Consider the following 19432-nt stretch of genomic DNA (forward strand, 5'->3'; position numbering starts at 1 on the left):
AGTGTCAAACCTTTCCCCCGCATCCCATCACTCCCCTCCCTGATCAAGGGTCCCTCCCCAGCTTTCCTGGAGCCCCCTTAGGGACTGGAAGGGGCTCTACGGTCTCCCTGGAGCCTTCTCTTTTCCAGGCTGAACCCCTCCAACTCTCTCAGCCTGTCCTCACAGCAGAGGGGCTCCAGCCCTCCCAGCATCTCAGAATCACAGAATCTCATGGGGTTGGAAGGGACCTCTAGAGATCATCTAGTCCAATCCCCCTGCCAAAGTAGGTCCACCTAGAGCAGGTTGCACAGGAACTTGTCCAGGTGGCTTTTTTTAATGTCTCCAGAGAAGGAGACTTTGCCACCTCCCTGGGTAGCCTATTCTCCAAGGCCCCCTCTGGCCCTGCTCCAACAAGTCCATATCCTTCTGATGTTGGTGGCCTCTGAGCTAGAGGCAGCTCTCCAGATGGGGTCTCCCCAGAGCAGAGCAGAGGGGCACAATGCCCCTGCCTCGCCTTGCTGGCCACGCTGCTGGGGATGCAGCCCAGCATGCAGGGGCTTTCTGGGCTGCCAGTGCATGTTGCCGGCTCATGTTGAGCTTCTCATGCACCAACACCCCCAAGTCCTTCTCCTCAGGGCTGCTCTCAATCCATTCTCCACCCAGCCTGTACTTGTGCCTGGGATTACCCCGATGCACGTGCAGGACCTCGCACTTGGCCTTGTTGAACTTCATGAGGTTTGCATGGGCCCACCTCTCAAGCCTGTCCAGCTCCCTCTGGATGGCATCCTTTCCCCTCCAGCATGTTGACCACTCCACACAGCTTGGTGTCGTCGGCAAACTTGCTGAGGATGCACTGAAACCAGCTGTCCATGTTGCCAACAAAGCTGTTGAACAGCACCGGTCCCAGTGCTGACCCCTGAGGAACACCACTCGTCACTGGTCGCCATTTGGACATCAACTCTTGGAGTTGACTGCAACTCTTGGAGTGCGACTATCCAGCCAATTCCTTATCCACCGCGTGGTCCATCTGTCAAATGCATGTCTCTCCAGTTTAGAGCCAAGGACGTCGTGCAGGACAGTGTCAAATGCCTTACATAATCCTATCTTCCTACATGTAATAGTTTGCCAGGTTGAACTTTCTCATATGATTATATCCATGCAAAATTAAATCCTTCTCAAATAGCTGAACTGTAGCAGTTGAGCAACACTACCCAATGAGGAATATGCTCCAGCGCAGGCTTGATCAGAAAGCCTGGAAGTCCAACAGCAGGCTATCTGTGTCAGCTGCTTGGATTGCTATCACAGCAAGTAAGACTGAGAACCCACCTCCTTTTCCACTGATACGTAAGATGGTTTCCAAGATTAAAATGTATTTAATATCTTTCCCTCTACCCTTCACAGTTCCCAGAAAACACAAGCAAGAGTCTGCAGAAAGTCTGTGGGAAACAGATGCTGATTGGCTGGAAAACATTCCAGAAGTAGCTCTGGAAAGTTGGAAGTTCTACCCTGAGTTTTGTGTGCATTCCACAGCCACCAGTGCAAATCTTCCACTTGACAGGACACCGACGCACACAGCATTTTCCTATCGCATGAATGGTGAGCGGAAGGAGATTCCGATACACTGCAGCCTGATGGAGTACCTTAATCCAGACACAGTGTCCTGTCATCGATACCAGCGCTACAGCTGCACTGATAAAAACTCCACTAAAGACAGAACTCTAGTGATTTGTGTTGCCTTAACACTCTATTGGTTAAAACTATTGGCTAACAGCAACAAAAATACTGAAAGACAAGAAGAGTCGGTAACTTTTCAGAACCAAGCATGATTCTGAAAGGTGCTAGCATTTGTATAGGTTTTTGACATGCTTGAATAGGTAGACCTATTAAAGAATTATAATGGATTTGATAAACAAAGGCACAAGTCTTTTGTTGTCGAAAGAAGTTTGGTTACCTCTGTTCTGAGATCTTTTTATTTTGTAAATGCAACAGACAAAAAAAAACCCCACACAACAACAAGCCTTGAAATGGACATATATTTAAAGCAATAGCCTCACCATACAAGATGTATAATTGCTTGTGAAAAGAATTTGTGTGGGACAGACAGAACTGACAGCACAAAAAACCTAAGTTTCATTCTAAGAAAGTACAGCCTCCAAGCAGAGCAGGAATGAAGCTCTAACACAAACACGATGGAGGCTGCAAGTAGTTCAAAGGTCTGGATTTAACGGTAGCTTAGTCCTTTCAAGGCAGCAGCAAGAGAACTAATGCCTAACCTATGAAAGGTTGTGCTTTTAGAGGGTGGCAGGAATTAAAAGAAGTGTTAATATGGCATCTGGAGTACCAAAAGTGGGCTCACCTCCTCAGGTGACTGGCACCAGGTACCTGTGGAATGTCACAGAGGAGAATCAGGGGATTGACAGCAAGTTTGAATTGACACTAGCAGTGGAGAGGTGGACCAAAAGCACCAGGAGTCAAAGAAACTGGGATGAGGATGTGACAAGGGCATGTGTTTTGAAGACTATGGAAGCTTGCCTTTTGGGACCAACCAAGTAGATTTGGAGAGAACTGTCCTGAAGAGGGCACAGGAAAGGAAAAGTCTAGCAATAATGAAGGAGAAGGGGAGCATAAATTCCCATGTTTAAAAAGGAAATAGAAGATTTAAGCATTGAGGATCAAGCATAGGCAGACACTAAAAGCTAGACATATCCCCAGGGACAAGAGAATAAACAACTCTCCGGACAATGCAGGCCCCTTGAACTCTGTTGTTTACATGGGTTTGCTTCAGTCCTATCAGGACACAACCAGGAAAATCAGAACCTGGTAGCTCGACTGTGCCAGACAGACCTGAGAATGAGCCCATCTCCCACAGGCACAGCTGTGCTCTGAACCAGCTTTTGGCCAGCCTCAAAAATTGATCAAAAACATCCTTACGAGGCAGAGGGCCCCAGCGTGCAGGCGTGTGCTTGGCAGCCCAGCACCACTGTCCATCCAGCAAGTGGCAGTGGTGGCTCGACAAAGCCAGGGCTGGAGGAGGACACGGGCCAGGCTGCTCCACACCCCCAGCTCCCAGCCCCAGCCCCAGCTCCAGCCTTGCGCTCCAGACTTTCACCCACTGCCTACTTACTTTTTAATTAGATGTTTAAACAAAAAGTGAAAGTATTTTCTAAAATCCCTCTAATTACAATAAGATGCTGAACTGATTGTGAAGGGAATAGGAAATGAAAGCGACTCACCCTCTGAGGGAGAATTTTGTCAGCCATCTTCCTCCTCTTGGCACTGTACATTTTTTAAAGAAAAAAACACGTTACCATGGTGACAGATCTAGGAGTAACGAGGCCACCTGCTAAATTATCCTGACATCTCCACATGCTGGTGCACAGCTGTGCATGCATCAGCAGAAGGGTCTCACCCATGGCCAGGACCCAGGACCCCTTCCCTCAGCAGCCGGGGAGGCAGTTAGCTCAGAACAAACCAGGGCTGTCTGTTATGCATCTTGGAAAGAAGTGTGCAAGTTCTTTGATCACAGCATCTTCTGTGGTGCAGGGCGGCAATGTATGCAAGTGCATGTGCACATGCTCTCTATAGATGCAGAAAAGGCATGTAGGAGGAGGACAGTGTGCGAGTGTGTGTGGATGCACCCATGTGTGTGCACATGGAAGTGGCTGAGTGCCTGTAAACAGAATGTGAACTTGTTCAAACAGATGACGTGCGCTCATTCGTTCATGCCCGAAACTGGGTGTATTTCATATGATGTATGAAAACACACACATATATATACACACTTGTTTTATTGTAACAATACCTTTGCGTGAGTGATATACAAAGGTAAGCGGGCTTACGTTTCCGTGCTTGTTCATCTTTATGAATGCACAAGCGGGAAGACAGATGTGTCCCTGCAGCATATATACATAATGTGTCCATACCCATACATTAGCACATTTGTATATCTATGCATTTGAAAACATACTTGTGTTTGTGTACACACACATAAAGGTGTTACATGCCTAAGAAATGGTGCTGTCAGGAAAACTGCCAAATACATTGTCTTTTGAATTCTTCAGATTCTAAGAACTGTTTGTGCCCACCAAGCCTGTCACCTAGCTTTCTCTAACAGGGCCAAGAGGGAATTCAGGCCTTATTCTTCACCTCTCTCTGTACTTTGCAAGGCTTTTATCTTAAGCAGGAGATGAATCACTCCATCTGTGACAGACAAACGGGAGGAAGGGAGGAAGCTGCCTGCTGCCACTCTGCCATGTCAAGGATGCCCCTCCTCACTGCTTTCATACAGGAAGTCTGTCATCAGCCATGTCCACGTAGAAGCTGTTTCCACACACATCCATGTGGCAAACTCCCTTCCTGGGTATGCTAATATGTAGGCTTACGCCTGGCCTGAAATATCAGTCTTCCCCATCCCCATATAAGCCAACTCTTTGTGCCCAGAGGCGCAAACTACACCCTTCCATCCCCACAGTCACACACAACTTCACAGGTGAACAACATCCCTTTTAAAAAGCATAGGAGTAATGGGACTGGAATGTTACATGGTGTGAACCTCCAGCACCTTCCACAGCTCACAAAATCAAATCTGCACTGAAACCTTCCACCGAAGGAATGCCTGAGCAAGCTCCATCCTTCCAAAGGGAAACAGGATATGCACGGCCCTGCAACAGCCCCAAAGGCTTGCAATCAAAAAGCAAGTAACAAACAAACCAAAAACTCAGAACAACTTGGGTCTCAATCAATTCTCCAATAGTCTGTTACAGAAATGAGATCTTTGTCCCCACCAAACCTGCCAAGAAAGGACGACTACACCTTCTTGGTCTGTTTGTGCCATAAAACTTAGGACTCATTTACTTCCAGAATTGGACCCAAGGTGCCAGAAAAGTTTGCCTGAAAACACAGAAAATTTTCAGTGGGAAACAACAGGGTGGTAGAAATGAACAAGGGGAAAACATTCAACACATCATCCAGAAGGAAGGCATGTCAGAAGAAAATGAGAAACTTTCCTGGGTACCTGGGAAGCACCAGTGTGAGCTGGACTCTGTAGAGCATCAACTGCTACTGGGTTCCATACTACAGCACTGAAATTAAGAACTGGGGAGGGGGAACTGCCTTCTTCTGTGAGTTGGGCCATCAACTTTTAGAAAATATTCTATAATGACCCCTGGAAACTAGCTAGTGACTAAGGTTTACCTTAATTATCCAGCAGTGGCAATTATTTCAGCTTTTACCTACCCTGCATTTTTGAAGGCTGGGCATTATTTTGTGCAGTTCCTCCTGGGAGGTGCTGTGGAATGTGCGTTTTGGTAGTGCTGGGCAAGGCCTCCATGCATCTCTTGTGCTCATGTGCTGCACTCACACACATTCCTTCTGTATTCAAATGGAATTTATTAATACTGTCAGGATTAGTGTCCTTTCCAGATGCATCCCAGATATAAGCACCCCCCAGTCCGGCTTGCTGATTCAAGGCATGTAACCTGGACGGAGGAGGGCTTCTGAAACCCTGACCTTAGAGAGTCATGTTTTACCTACAACTAGATATGATGACACTACTAGAACACTGTCTGAATCTATATATATATACCTATAATGATTTTGCAGAACAGTAGACGACCCAGATGACTACGCCCTGTGTTTTTATCAGTAACTGGGTACTTGGAACTCAAGGCTGCTGAGATCTAACAAGTTGCAAAGAGAAATCAGAAAACTGTTATTTAAGAGAGAGTGCATTCAGCACTATACAAAGTAGGCATCTTTTTAAAAGAAAGTTCCTTTAAACAAATCCCTCTAATTTTATGAAATTATTCCCTATGATCATATTTTTACTCTATATGTAGGAATGCCTGTAACAGTTTCAAATTTTATGACCACTCTCCTGAGTGACCATAGTGTAAGCATTCACATGACCAATCAAAAATTTTTTCCACTTGTCTCATTTGCAAACCATTTTGTTAGCCAGGCAGAAATCAGAGAAACTATACAGAACAGACAATAAATAATATAATAATTGCACTATATTAGCAGGAGAACTGTTCATTAACTTACAGGCTAAATATAACAGCCAGATTTATAGCCTGATAAACTTGCAACATAAAAGCATAACTGCAAAACCAGACATTAGTAAAAGTCAGTTTGTTCAAGGCCATTCACAAACAAAGTAAAAAGTAAGGTATATCAATGTTTTTCCTTTCAGAAACATATTTCAGAAATATGTAACTCTTCTGTCTCATTTGATCTTAAAGGTCTTACCTATTGCTAAGGAGATACGTTTTTTTCTCCCTCAGATTATCCTCCCAGGTTTTCTGTCTGGGACACTCACCTCCGAGTCCGGCTTTGAGTGGCTTGCTGCTGCTGCTGTACTTGCTGCTGGACCTGCTGCTGCTGGACCTGCTGGGGTGCCGCACGTTTCCTTGTGGTTTCCATCACAGCCTGGGGCATCCCCGGTCGCACCGAGGGGCTTCCGACGTATGGAGGGCCTGGGGGACCCATTGGAGCCCCCTGATGGGGCATTCGAGCTCCTGATGGCATCCCAGGTCGCTAGAGAAGAAGCGAAACAGAAAGAAGAGACATTTGGTCCCTGTTTCTTCAGCCGCAGATACATTTGTATACAAAGGGACATTGGCTCCAGCAAGTTCCCCATTTTGAACACCCCAATAAGCACTAAGCACCAACATGGAGCACATGAGCTCTGGACTGGTATTTCCTGGACTTCATAAAGAGGAATCCAGTGATAAAGTAGACAGGAAACAGGGATGAAAAATACTAGGGTTGGGAAAACACTCAGTGGTCAATACCATATCCAGGCCAGCTCACAGCAGAAAGCTCTACCTACAGACCCAAGAAAAAACTCCATGACAGTCCGAATCAGTGCTGTTCACAGCCAACCAAAGCTACAGCAAGCTCAGATCTACAGTGCTTCAGACCCTGCCCCAACCATCAGGCTCGATCAGCAGGGAGACTGCAACAAGCAAAGGTGAACCATGAAAACATTCTCCACTAAGAGCTTTCTCCTTCACCTACACTGGAGCACAGTGTTAGTTCATAAAGTGACACGAATCCTACAAGAAAAGGTCATGTCTCTGATCAAGCCTCTAAAACTAACTAAAAAATAAAAGGAATGTGGTAGTTTGTCAGTAGATCGTGTAGGCCTTCTGAAGTCCAGACATTTACGTTGATTTCAGCGTGCTCTGGAGAACCACTTTGGGTCAAATCCCTAACTTAATGCTGTACAGGACACACAGTAAACTCAATTCTAAACCCGAAAAATCTACACCAGTAAAATAATTATTCTCTGTAAAACGTAAGCTTCATTCTAAGAATTACCAAGACATTTATTATATGTCTATGTATACGTGAAAATACAGACAACACACACACACCCTACAGGCATTTGAACCAGTATGTGAATAAGAATAATCATACACCAAAAAAAATGAAGAGAAACGAGGTAAAAGTAATTGGTTCTGAAAATAAAAGGAAGGCACAGGCAGAGTTTTGCTGAGAGTCCAGCTTTTCAGCATATTCATAAGCAACCTGAGAAAAAGGAAAAGGAACCAAAAAAAGAGTGCAAAAAAGCAAGGAAGTGAAAAAGTTTGTTGGTAATACTAAGTTATTCAAGTTGGCAAGGATGAAGGCCAGCTTCAAAGAACTGCAGAAAGACTTTATGAGACAGAATAAGCACTTAAAAGGAAGATGACAAATTCAATTTTTCAATACATATTTAAGTGAATTACACAGGAAAAAATGATACAATCATCACATCCAAAACAACAGGCTCCGAGCTGACTGCTGCCCAACAGAAGCAAGATCTTGGAGTTTAAACAGACACTTAAAAACAAAATCGGTTCATTGCGTGCTAGAGGTCAAAAAAAGCCATTAAACAAAAGAAACAACAAGGAAGAGAATAGAGAGCATCACTGTGCCACTGCCCATGGTTTGCCCACATGCTGAATGCAGTGTGCAGTTCTGGTTTCTGCAGCTCAGTAATGGTAAATAGATCTGAAAAAAGAATGGCACAGAAATGATTAAGATAGAGAACTGCATCTGCACAGGTGTAAGTAAATATACTATGATTTTCCATCTGGAAAGAGGTGATCCAAGGTAATCTAAGCGGGCATTTGCTAGAGCTGTGCAAAATCAGGAGTGGCCTAGAGAGGGCAGCTGGGGACTGACTGTTCACCGCCCCTCCAGAATAACAAACTACCTCCATCAGAGGCGGCCACAGCGGTCAGGCTCACACACAACCCAAAGAAGGGAGTCTGCAAATCCGCAGGCAGTCACCCCTGTCCAAAGGGCTTCTAATAACATGGAAAACACACTTGGTTCAGAAAGTTCTCTGAGTTATCAACAATTAAAGCCCTTGGGAGAAGTACACTGCTGGTCTCCAAAGTGAGGTGCGTGCGCCCCAAGGGGTATGCAGGACAGTCCCTTGGGAGGTGGGAATAAAAATGGGTTTTCTATCATTAATAAATAAAATAAAAATTTAAAACATAGGTTATTTTACATTTGTTTCATCCTTTTATCATTTACAAATATATAATTATATATCATAATAACATATAATTCTAAATATAATTTGGACCTCCATCTACAAATTCACTGTCATCCCCAAAGCCCCAGCTCAGTGCCCTCCCTGATCATCACAAGTCTTAGATATTCCTTGCACTTGTATGCATGAAGGAAATTGGAAAAGGAAGAAGGGAAATGAATGATCAGCAAAGAATCAATGGCTATAATTGGTACGGAAAGAGAAGGAAGGCTGAGGCTGGAAAGGGACCAACACAGGGCGCTTAGGAGGTGAATCCAGCAAGTATTGGCATAGGAAACCGATTGTGGGGATGGTCACCGACCAGAGGAGCAGCAGGAGGCAGCAAAGAGGCAAAACCGAGGCTTTGTGCAGAGCTGGAAACATCTTCTCCCATAAACATGGCGCTACAAGAACCGCTGGAGCAGAGCAGCTCCCCCCATTCCCACCTCCTCCCCCACCCCGCCCCCGCCCACAGCAAACAACGGCCCAGAAAAGGCTTTCTCCTGGGGCTGGTGTTTAAGATCTCTCTGTTGTCTGTCAATCCACACACTGTGGCCCCCTTCCAGCCACAAGCAGACCGCTGGGCCCGCTGCTGCCTGTCACTCAGCCAGGGACATCTGACAGTCCCGGGCACAGCCACCTCGGTTCATCCCTGCCGGAGGCCGCCTGGCCACAGGGATCAGGCGCAGGTCCACTCCTCCCCCCTGTAAAGGACGACCTAGGGCCTGGGGAACAAGCCAGCAAGCCAAATCTACTCTCGATCTAGGTCTGACATCTTTGAACTGCCTTCAGTCCCCTTTGTAATGTATCGAAACAGAAAAATGTGAAGGACAAAACTGAGAAAAAGGAGGCAGCTCTAAGAAAAGCATATTCAATCTCAGCCCTTGCCCCGCCTCATCCTTCCCCTCCTTTCTCATGTTCCTATCTCCAATATCACCATAGATAAAATATTATTCACTATGCAACTGCATCTCCCTGCTGCAAGCCCACGAGACTGCCAAGATAGAGAAATGCTTTCTCCATCTAAACTTTTATAAAAGGAGAACACACAAGCACTCTAAAAGCTTATTTTGCTCTCAAACACATGTAAGACAAGACTGTGACAGACAATACACTGAATTTTTCACAATACTGACATTAAAAAAAAAAGTCTTGATACTATAGCATAGTATTATGTCTTTCAATGTGGTACAAAGCCATTATGTGTTGTGAAAGAGACTGTGGAGGAGCACCAGGCTGCAGGTTAGGATCAGTCTCTCCCCTCTTCCTCAAGGGGGATGGAAATCAGTCCTGAACAAGCTACCATCCATGGCAAAGGCTGCAGTGCCAAAGAGCACTGACACATCCTCCCTCCTGGGAAATCACCTCCACTGGACCCCTCTGCCCGACCCAGCTCTGCTCTACCCACAGACCTACCCACTTTTTCCTCCACTGATTCCATACACATGTATTACTCTGTACTACTTCCAACACTTTACTGGACAGCGGGCAAAACCACTGTGGGCCATAGGAAATGACCACAGTATGTCCCCAGGGGAAGGGGGACCGCTCTAACAGCTCTGAGGAGATGAAGCCAAGAGCAGAGGTGCCTACAGAACAGCCAGGCACGGTCACACAGCGGGCACACTGAGAAAGGCTCACCACCAACATTTCACGCATCCGTGCTGGTCCCCAAGAATTCTGCCCATGGCCTGCATTCCTGTAGACAATCCCTGCCCCAGCTACACCCTCCCAAAGCTGAGCACACCATCAGGGAGTGTACCCCCTGCCCAACAACTGCTGCCATCCCCGTCTGCCTTCTGCTGCCAACCTTCCCAAGCCACACATCCGGCCTTTCCACTTTCGTCCCTCCTGTGCCATCAGAAGACTGCATCTTCCTCCCTATTGTTCCTGAAGCGAACTTCTGTCTGATGGCAGAAATTAGACAACATTGGAGCGGTCCTTTTCTAGACATTTCTACTGCAGAGTCTTTTCTCAAGGGACATTAACATCATAGCAGCCAAAATGCTGAAGCAGAAAAAGGGAGCGTTTCTGTCTGGACATTCCAGACAGAGGAAAATAACCTGGAGAACTGATAGGTAAGAGGACAAGAAAGTGTCAAGAAAAGAAAAGCAAAAACACCTGCAAGAGCCTTAGAAAAGGACTGAGGAGAAAGCGGGGAGTCTCTGCAGTACGATACAGCACTGAACTGCACCCACAGCAAGTCTATTATGAAAGACAGACTCCATCCATCCCGGCACCACACAGGACTCGGGGCACACAGTGAACATGGGCCTCTCATTAGCAGAGAAACACATAGATCTTAAGAACAACAACAATTACCAAGTATACAAACAGCATATTTTTTTAACTAAAAAGAGAAGCCACCTTTGCTAGAAACATATCATGTCAAGGTATTACAGCAGCTACTGACTTCTATGAGGCACCAACGCTAGAGAGAGGAGATGACATGCTATCTGGAGGTGAGAATAGGTCACTGGAAGCATCTGGAACAGTTAAGAAATTTAGACTAGATTGATACTGTCTGATGGCAACAGGTTTCTGACCGCACAATTGGTTTCCCAACTGAAAGTGCCTTTTCAAAATGGACTCTTAGAAGTACAAGAAAAAAAGTTGTAGACAGCTTCGCTCCTCTAACTACAGATGTCACATCCTATGAGTTCCTTTTTTTCAATGTCTATGAACCTGTTAGAGATTTAGTTCACAGAAACATCAGCATCGCAATTCATCTTGCTTCCTCCACTTCCCAAAAGCTCTCACATCCTAGAATTAAGTGTTCCAGGCTCCACCCATTTTTAAATAACATTCATGACAATCCAAAAATCTTTACCTAGGAAAACATCACATTTACACAACTGTGAATTGTAATTTGAGACAAAATTCAGTGACCACTTTTCTATTTCATGCATGTCAATTCACAGCTCAGAATCAGACATCAAACCTCAAACAAAGCACTTGGATGCAACCAAGAAAAAAAAAAAAAGAAAAAAACCTCAAACCCAAAACTCAACTGTCTTTGGAACTGAAATTAACAAAGCCTACCATGTTTGAGTTCCATCAGCTTCCTCATTTTAATAGATGTGATTGCATCCACTGCTGTGATATAATGTATGGAATGGCTTTTGTGTGAAGAACTGCCAGAATGAACCTCTTGACTCTGTAAAAGGGTGTCTTTGGGAGCAGGGAGGTAACAGAGCTCAGCAGCATCATGATCAGCACGGGAAAAGAGAGGGCTGATCAAGAGCTCGCTGTCTCTTCCCTTGCAAGAATTAGACAACAGTTGGCAGGATCAGGTACTTCTTTATGGAAGATAAGCTGCAAAAATTCCTGACACAAAATGCTGTGAATGCTAGAAGTTTATATGGGTTCAGAACGACATCAGCAGACTAACTTACATAAACCAAATTCATATGGAAGTACTATGCATAGAGGGCAGATTTGGGTCCGAAAGCTCCAGAGCCACAAAGCACAGTGTTTGGATGAAGCATCACCAGGTTTTTGCCTTGTTCCTGTATTTCCATGCATCTTTCTGCTGCTCCCTGCCTCTGGGGACACTGGGCTAAATGACCCAGTGAGACTGTTTTCATATTCCTACAGTATTTCTTTTTCCAAAAACAGAAGAGCAATTCAAACACCTCACAGATCAATTATATCTGTGCACCTTTATTCATCAGCAAATCGAAGTTTTCTCAATGAGCAACTCAAATTTTTTTAACAAGCCTATATTGCACAAAATCACATTGATCTTTATTAAAGCCCTAGTTAGAATTAGCATGATGTTCTTTTCTTAATTATGTATATGCTTTTCTGTATTTGTTAGCCTGCAATTAGTTCAGGGCTAGGAAAGGACAAACCATCAGTTCCCACCGACAGCTTACTCGCAAGGGCGAATGCTGTACAACGTTTTCACTCAACCAGTTTTCTGCAAGTACCTCCCCAATGAAATTTCTTCACTGCAGTAAGGTCCCTTGATTTCTCCAGGCTGACCTACCCTCATCCCAAAACCTCCTTGTTTAACAGGGCAGGGAATGCACGTGGAGCAAACAAAGGACTCTGTTCCAGGACCTGTTCTCTAACCATGTTCCCGCACAGGGAACACGCATACAGCACAGTGTTGGGGAAGTGGAACAAACTGCCCAAAAATGACAGTTTGTGAAGCTCTTTTCTAGCCTTTCTAGTGTTAGCTAATTTATGCTCTGACAAGATAGTATTTATATCCATGATAATATAAAAATTAATGGAGTATTTTTCATTTGCAAAGTTCTACTTCTTTCAAACCTAATATTCTCCTCACCTCGCTACTTCTAGTAGTGATGTCTGCAAACTCCTGACTGGCTGGAAGAAACAATCCCTTTTATCCACTTAAAACAGATCACCATTCAATTTGGGGAGAACGTCTTTAGTTCTTCCCATTCCAATAAAGCAAATATATATTTTTTAACACACTGAAATGTAAGTCCGTGAGGTCATCCAGTCCTTCCTTGTCTAAAGAAGTATCATCTGTATCTCCATCATCTTTGGTAGATGTTTACTTATTTAACCAGTGGCTAAGATCCACCAGTTACAGATAACTTTCCTAATCAGTCTGCATCCTTAAACGACTTTCTTATTGATGAAGTCTTCACAGGCCTCCCACTACTAGTGCCCTCTGAATTGCGCCTTATTTTTTTGCTTGCTAGTCACGCAGATACCAAAATAAATTAAAAAAAATACTCTTGTTCATATATGCCACGGATTTACAATTGCTTCTGAATTTTCTCTGCCCCATTTCTTAACCAGGCTAGCAGCTTAACTTGCTTTCGCAGTATCAGCGGCTGCTCTCAAATACTGGGCAGCTCACAATGACATCCAAACCTTCTTCCTGAATGGTTACAGTTCATTGAAAACCCAGCAAGGTTTGAGAAGATGCAAAATTTGTTTGTGAAATTCATTGCTCACCCCATTTCCAAATCACTGACAAACCTACTTGGTGCTCCATAAACATCTTTGGGGGACCAGACCTGTCTTTTACCTATGTTTTAATATTGGCAACAAGTTATTTGTCTCTACATTAAATATTTTTTTACATGATGGCATGCTTTGAGACCCTTCTTTCACTCTACTAAATGCCGTTTCACATAACCCAGTTTCTGTACTTACTATAACATTCTATGACCGGATTTGAGAGGTACATAGATAACCAGACAAAAAGAAGACTGAGGATAAGCAAGGGAGTCGCAGAAGTAATACATACATTTGTCTAAAGTAGCGGTCTTGATGTTTAACTAATATTAAACTGTAGAGATTAACAGCAACTATGAAAAAACAACTGTTAGCAGAAAATAAATACGGGTAAGGACTTACATTAACAGAAAGAGCTTCCTAAGCACAGCATAGAGGACAAAGAACAAGATCACTATGGGAAAAAGAAGGCAAGTACATTGTAAATACAGATATGACAATAGTTTAAAAAGGGACACAGACCTTTATAGGTGTATCTTGTGTATAAACGGCAAGAAGATTGGTTTTGGGAGGGAGATGGGAAGTGGGAACAGAAAAAGGACATAGAAGCAAACTAAAAAGATTACAAAACGAGGACAAAAAACTCGAACCTCTCAGCAGCTTCTTGTGTGAAGATGACACAGGCAAGGTCGAGGGTGCAAGGCACCAAGAGAGGATTGCTGCAACCCAGTCCCGAAACGACAGGCCTTTGACAAGATCCGCACCATGCAGATCCTCAAGGCTGTATGGGAAGATACCTGCTCAAGTAAGGAAAAGGGGGGAAGAAAGACAGAAAGACAGAGGAGAAAAAAAAAAAAGAAAAAAAAAAAAGAGGACGAGACAAAAGTAACATCCATTGAAGGGATCTAGCCATCCGAGAAGCCTGTGATAAGGTCTGGAGGACAGGAGAAACTGTGAAAAGGAATGGCCTTCAGACAGATTAATAACTTAGTTCGGGTCAAAAAAATTTAAGGCAACTGCTGAACATCCAGAGGAAGATGTCATAAAGACAGTCTGAAATGTAGGATTGGACAGTAGAAAATGCATCGATAAAGAGATTAATCAACATAAATGTGGTGATTAAAGACATATTTATCCATAAAAGTGCTAGAAATAGAGCAGAGGAAAAAAAAAAAAGACAAAGTAAAGCATGAAACCTTTGGGGGAAAAAAAATCACTTTTCCCACAAAACAATGTGCAAGACCCTGAGGAAACAGAACAGGAGTAAAAGAATTGGGGAAATAAATACCTGAAAGAAATCTAACCTTTTTTAAAAGAGGAGCTGCTAACCAGAGGTGTAACAAACTATCAAGAACTCAAGCAGAATGAGAGTGAAGTATCACACTTGAGATTTTTAACCATTAAGAAATTTCACCTTTCCAAGGTATTCTATTTGACTGGGACAAACAAGGAACATCTTCTCAGCTGGCAATACGGAAAAGAACAAAGGCAGGATCAAGTGCACAAGAGCAAAGGGCAAAGTGACCTTAGCAAAGGAACGTATGTTTCCAGAAAGATCAAGTGAATCCAAAAGCCAACCACCCTTAGGAAATACTGCAAAATTACCCTGCTCATTTAAGTGTTCACACAGCAAAAAATTTTCCCACAACATTCTGTCTGTATTTATCTCTCCCCATTTCAGAGGGGGGGAGGGTGAGGGACGGAAGAAGCCTGCAATAATCAAATCAAATAATGTTATCATAGATAAAATGAACAAAATAAGTAATTCAAAGTGGAGATTTTTCCCTGAAATTAGAGCAGTATCTGACTCCAAGAAATTCCAATACAGTTTGCCATATAACTTGATTTTTCAAGGCATTAATTCTGATGCTGACACATTGTGGATGGTAATAAAACTCAACAGCCAGCAATATATAAACTCAAGATAGTGGCTGTCATGGCACATTCTCTTACTTGGTAAGATACAGGACCTGAAGAGATAAAATGAAGTTACAACTTTTTAAATGGTTTTAAAGTAATGGAAGACAGAGTACCTCAACCTGCGTTTTGATCAAAATGAGTCTGAGATGAAGAAGAAATTAAAGGAAAGAACAAAAAAAAAGCAGAAGTAAAGGAGATCATCATGGGGGAAAGGAGAGAGTTGTACATGAGGTGTTTCAGGCAACGGAATAACAGACAAGAAGCTTCAGCCTCACCAACAAGGAGCGGGAAGGTGACAAAGAAATGCAGATATTCCAGGCAAACACAGATACTCAAGTAAGATGCCACCAGTGACAAAACTCCCAGGGCAGAAAAGACACTTTTCTCACATCCAAGTAAGTAATGGAAATAAATACTATATTCATTCTGGTATAAATTAAAAATTCCCATGCTTAGGTGGCTGGCGTGCTCCTTTCACATGACGTCCATCTAGGCATAGAAGAAGCAAATTCACATAACTATTTTTGCCACTCTTCCTAACGCTAAAGGAAGAACCACTGGTGTGCGAATGCCAACAGAAACCTGCGAAAAGGCAAAAGCACGCCCTATGCTCACCCTTCCCACCTCGCCCATGGCTCTGCCTGGCTTAGCCCTCCTGAGCCTCAATGAGCCCACGCCAAAACCACCGCTGCACACCCGCCCCTCACCGTCCCTGCACATTCCCCAGCCTCGCCACAGGCTCCTGCACACTGCCATCGCATCACCCGGTCACTGTCACACTGGCACAGAGTGACACCTGAAAGTCCTCAGACCTGCAAGTCCCACCATATCCACGATCCGCAGGACACACACTACATCCTACTCATCTGGAGTATACCTGAATTATGGAGACAACTTAGGAGCCTGCTGTGAGCGCCACAGATTCCTGTGATCTTTACACAAGAGTCCCCACCTGATGTCTTCAAAAAGGTGTCACAGGAGGTGGCAGAATCCTCCAGAGAGGAAACACTCAGGGCTATCAGTATCTAAACAGTATCTGCATTCCTTAGAGCTCTGTAGCAGTCTTTTTTTTTTTGTTAAATGTGTACCAATATAGGAAATCCAAGTGTTATAAATGGTGACTGCTCTCAATCACTAGAGATTCATTTAAAGAACATCATTTCCAATGGCAGCAAAACAGGGTTAGCATTTCCCCTTAAATGGAGATTGAAGACCTGATTCTCAAACAAAAGCTGGAAAAATTTTAAAGGCCTGAAGGACTGCTTTAATTAAGCATGGCACACTGAATTATCTCGTGGGTGAGTTCCCATAGACCATTACAGATCTGCAGAGCTAATCTTCTCAAGCCCCTGAAAGTCACCTGTTAAGTAGCCAGAGGATACACAAGAGCCAAGACTGGAGACAAGAAGCAGAGGCAGTACCACAAGGCTTCATCAGGCTTTCATCAGAATTGTTTTTCAAAACACAAGTTTGATTACAGAACAAAGTGTCCTACAAGCCCATTTGGGTCAGATCCAGCGCAGATCCTGCACCACGATCAGGCTCAAAAGCACGCTATTCACCATTCATGGAGAATCAAAGCAAAAATCACAGCACACATCCCCCCAAACACAAGCCTGCCATCATCAATGAATCAGTGCATTTTCTGGGGGATCTACAGACCCCGCTGCTCTCCTGGGGAGGCAGCTACCAGCGCCCCAGGAGCACACTGCAGGAGCCGATCCAGCCCAGCACAGAGCCTCCAGTTTCCACTCATCCCTCTATTCAGAGCCAGCCAGCTCACTAACTTTCCCGACTCACCACCCCATGGACCAGAAACTCAAAAAGTTTGCTTTTCGTAGCTTTGCGAGCCCCTCCTGTAACTTCGTCTGTAGCCATCAGGGTCTGCTCAGCCTCTCTCACTCTCTCTCTTCCTCTTTCTTTCCCTTTTCTGCCTTTTTCTCCAACTCTCCCCTCTGAGTCCTGCTGGGCTCTCACACTTCTAATAGCGCGGAGTGGGGAGGGGGCCCCTTCAGGGCCTTGCTGACGGCCCACCCGCGCCCGGCCTCAGCTGCTGCATTCCTCCGCTGATAAGCCAGAAATAGTTTGTGCTGCCGGGTTCTGTGTGTTTACTCTGCAGGGACAGAAAATCCAGCTTTTTAAACCTCTCTGTCCAAACAGCAGAGATAAGCAGGAGGCAAATGGAAAAGGCGTCTCAGGTTTTTGGTGGCAGTGCTGCAGCCGCTCCTCCTCCGCAGCCGGGGATGGCGGATTCTGGGGCAAGGGGGAAGGGGGAGGGGGCAACTTCAGGCAGCCACATAGAACTCAGCACCTCGCAGAGCACGTTTTCCCACTGGAAAATGCAGCAGGGAAGCAGTGAGAAACAATGGTTTTCCCTCGCTCCCACTGCTCCTCCCGCGCCGCGTTTCCAGGCCCTTTCCCTGGGGACCTGGCAGGCAGCGCAGAAACATTCGCTGGCAGCGTTTCCAGCGAGCGGGACCAAGCTCTCACCCTCCGGAGGAGGGAGAGGAGCAGCGGGAGGCAGGGAGCTGGGACAGGGAGGGACAGCCTGTGGGAGCAAGGGGAGAGACACTGAGAGCAACAGGGGGACAGGGCGGGGGGCAGCATGGCGGCAGCGCAGCGCCGGTGGCTTCCACGCTGCCAGCACCCGCAGCCCCTCTGGGGCGACAGCCCTCAGGAGCTTCAGTACCACCGTAGCGGATCCATTAGAGACCCCGGGTGATAGACAGGCACAGACAAATTAAGAACACCACAGCTGCTGTGACACATCAGCAGCACGCTGCTCACCACACAAAGCCCTGCGCAACAACGCGTGTCACCCCGGGACACTGCAGGGAAACGGGGCCCACCTGCCACCTCGGGGAGGGGACAGAGAGCAGAGACACCCCCCCCTCCACCACTGCCTGCGGCTGCAGCGGCCCTGGAGGGACACCAGCCAGCGCAGCGGCCATTCTGCAAGCAGCAGTGCAGGCTCCTCCATGATGGCAGGGCAGGCAGCGGTGGCCTGGGGCACCGATCTGCTCACCCACAGCTCCACACGAGTGTCTGCTGCTTTTGAGGGGCTGATGCTTCTCCGTCTGCCTAACACAACAACAGATGAGATGTTGCCAGGTTACGATAGGGGTTTATTCTATCCCTCTGCTTGAAATTCTTGTCTAGGGGCTGTGAATTTTCTGGCAAGGCTGCAAATAGAAGAGAATCAGATCTGAAACAAATAAATAAATTTCTGCCCTCAACCAGAAACAAAAACAAGCACAGAAAGAGATACTGCATTAGCCAGCAGTGCAGAGCAAGCCACAAAGATCGTACAGCCTTTCGCACATGGGGACAAAGACAACAACCTCCACCGATATTCAGGGTGACCTCAATCCAAGAGCTGCTGCGTGGCACTAGCCACAGGAATCACAGAAATTTCTGGAGGGTGGGCACTGGTATCAGTTCCCCCTCTCCCTCTCGGTCCCTCAGAAGGAACACACCATGCCAGTGCGGCCTTATTAAGTGCCTGAACCATCCCCGGGCTCCAGCTGACTTGCACTACAGGCAGGTTAACCTGCAACGGAATGGCTGTGCGTCTGATGGGCTTGGCAGGGTTAGGCTCTCAGCTGGACTTGACCTTAAGGGTCTTTTTCAGCCTAAACGATTCTGTGATGTGATGTGTCAGCAGCCCTGGCAAGGTGGCCCTGGGCCTGCATCTGCCATGTTTCTTTCTTTGATGCCAGAAGCACACAGAAGCTGGCTCCCATCTTGTGAGCCCTTTCCCCGGCTCCCGGCAGGACAACACACCTTTTCTCTAGGGACCGCACCAAGTGCCGGCTCCTGCACCCGCCGGGGCAGCGCCAGCTCTCCCCACACCAGGGTCACGGACCCGGCGCTGGGCAGGTGCTGCTGCTCCCGCTCCCCGCGGGGAGCCGCCTGGCCGCCCTTGCCGCACCGGCCAGACCCTCGCGGCTCGCTCAGGCCCACCGCGTCTCCAGGCTGCGGCTGCGGTCCCCGCACCGCCCAGCGCTCCGCGGCCCGGTCCCGGCCCCGTTGGCCGGGAGACTCCCGCCGGCCCAGCCCCGCACA

At 46.0% G+C, this 19432-nt stretch overlaps 1 protein-coding gene across 4 annotated transcripts in view; it reads right to left on the bottom strand.

Moving 5' to 3' along the window:
- Positions 1-19432, bottom strand: part of SMARCD3 (SWI/SNF related, matrix associated, actin dependent regulator of chromatin, subfamily d, member 3) — an 84620-nt gene that overhangs the window by 38954 nt on the left and 26234 nt on the right. For 2 of the 4 annotated variants that reach the window (XM_014957998.1, XM_014957995.1), the window contains exons 1-3: positions 17168-17345; positions 6299-6516; positions 3213-3255 (exon numbers count right to left, since the gene is read on the bottom strand). In XM_014957998.1, coding sequence (XP_014813484.1) covers positions 3213-3255; positions 6299-6516; positions 17168-17245 — 339 coding nt within the window. In that variant the 5' untranslated portion in view covers positions 17246-17345. Of the gene's footprint in view, positions 1-3212; positions 3256-6298; positions 6517-17167; positions 17346-19432 lie in introns of those variants that run through there. The other 2 variants (XM_014957997.1, XM_014957996.1) reach the window with 1 other exon arrangement.

This window comes from Calidris pugnax, unplaced genomic scaffold (genome assembly GCF_001431845.1).
Source record: "Calidris pugnax isolate Ruff unplaced genomic scaffold, ASM143184v1 scaffold388, whole genome shotgun sequence".
Classification (NCBI taxonomy): domain Eukaryota; kingdom Metazoa; phylum Chordata; class Aves; order Charadriiformes; family Scolopacidae; genus Calidris; species Calidris pugnax.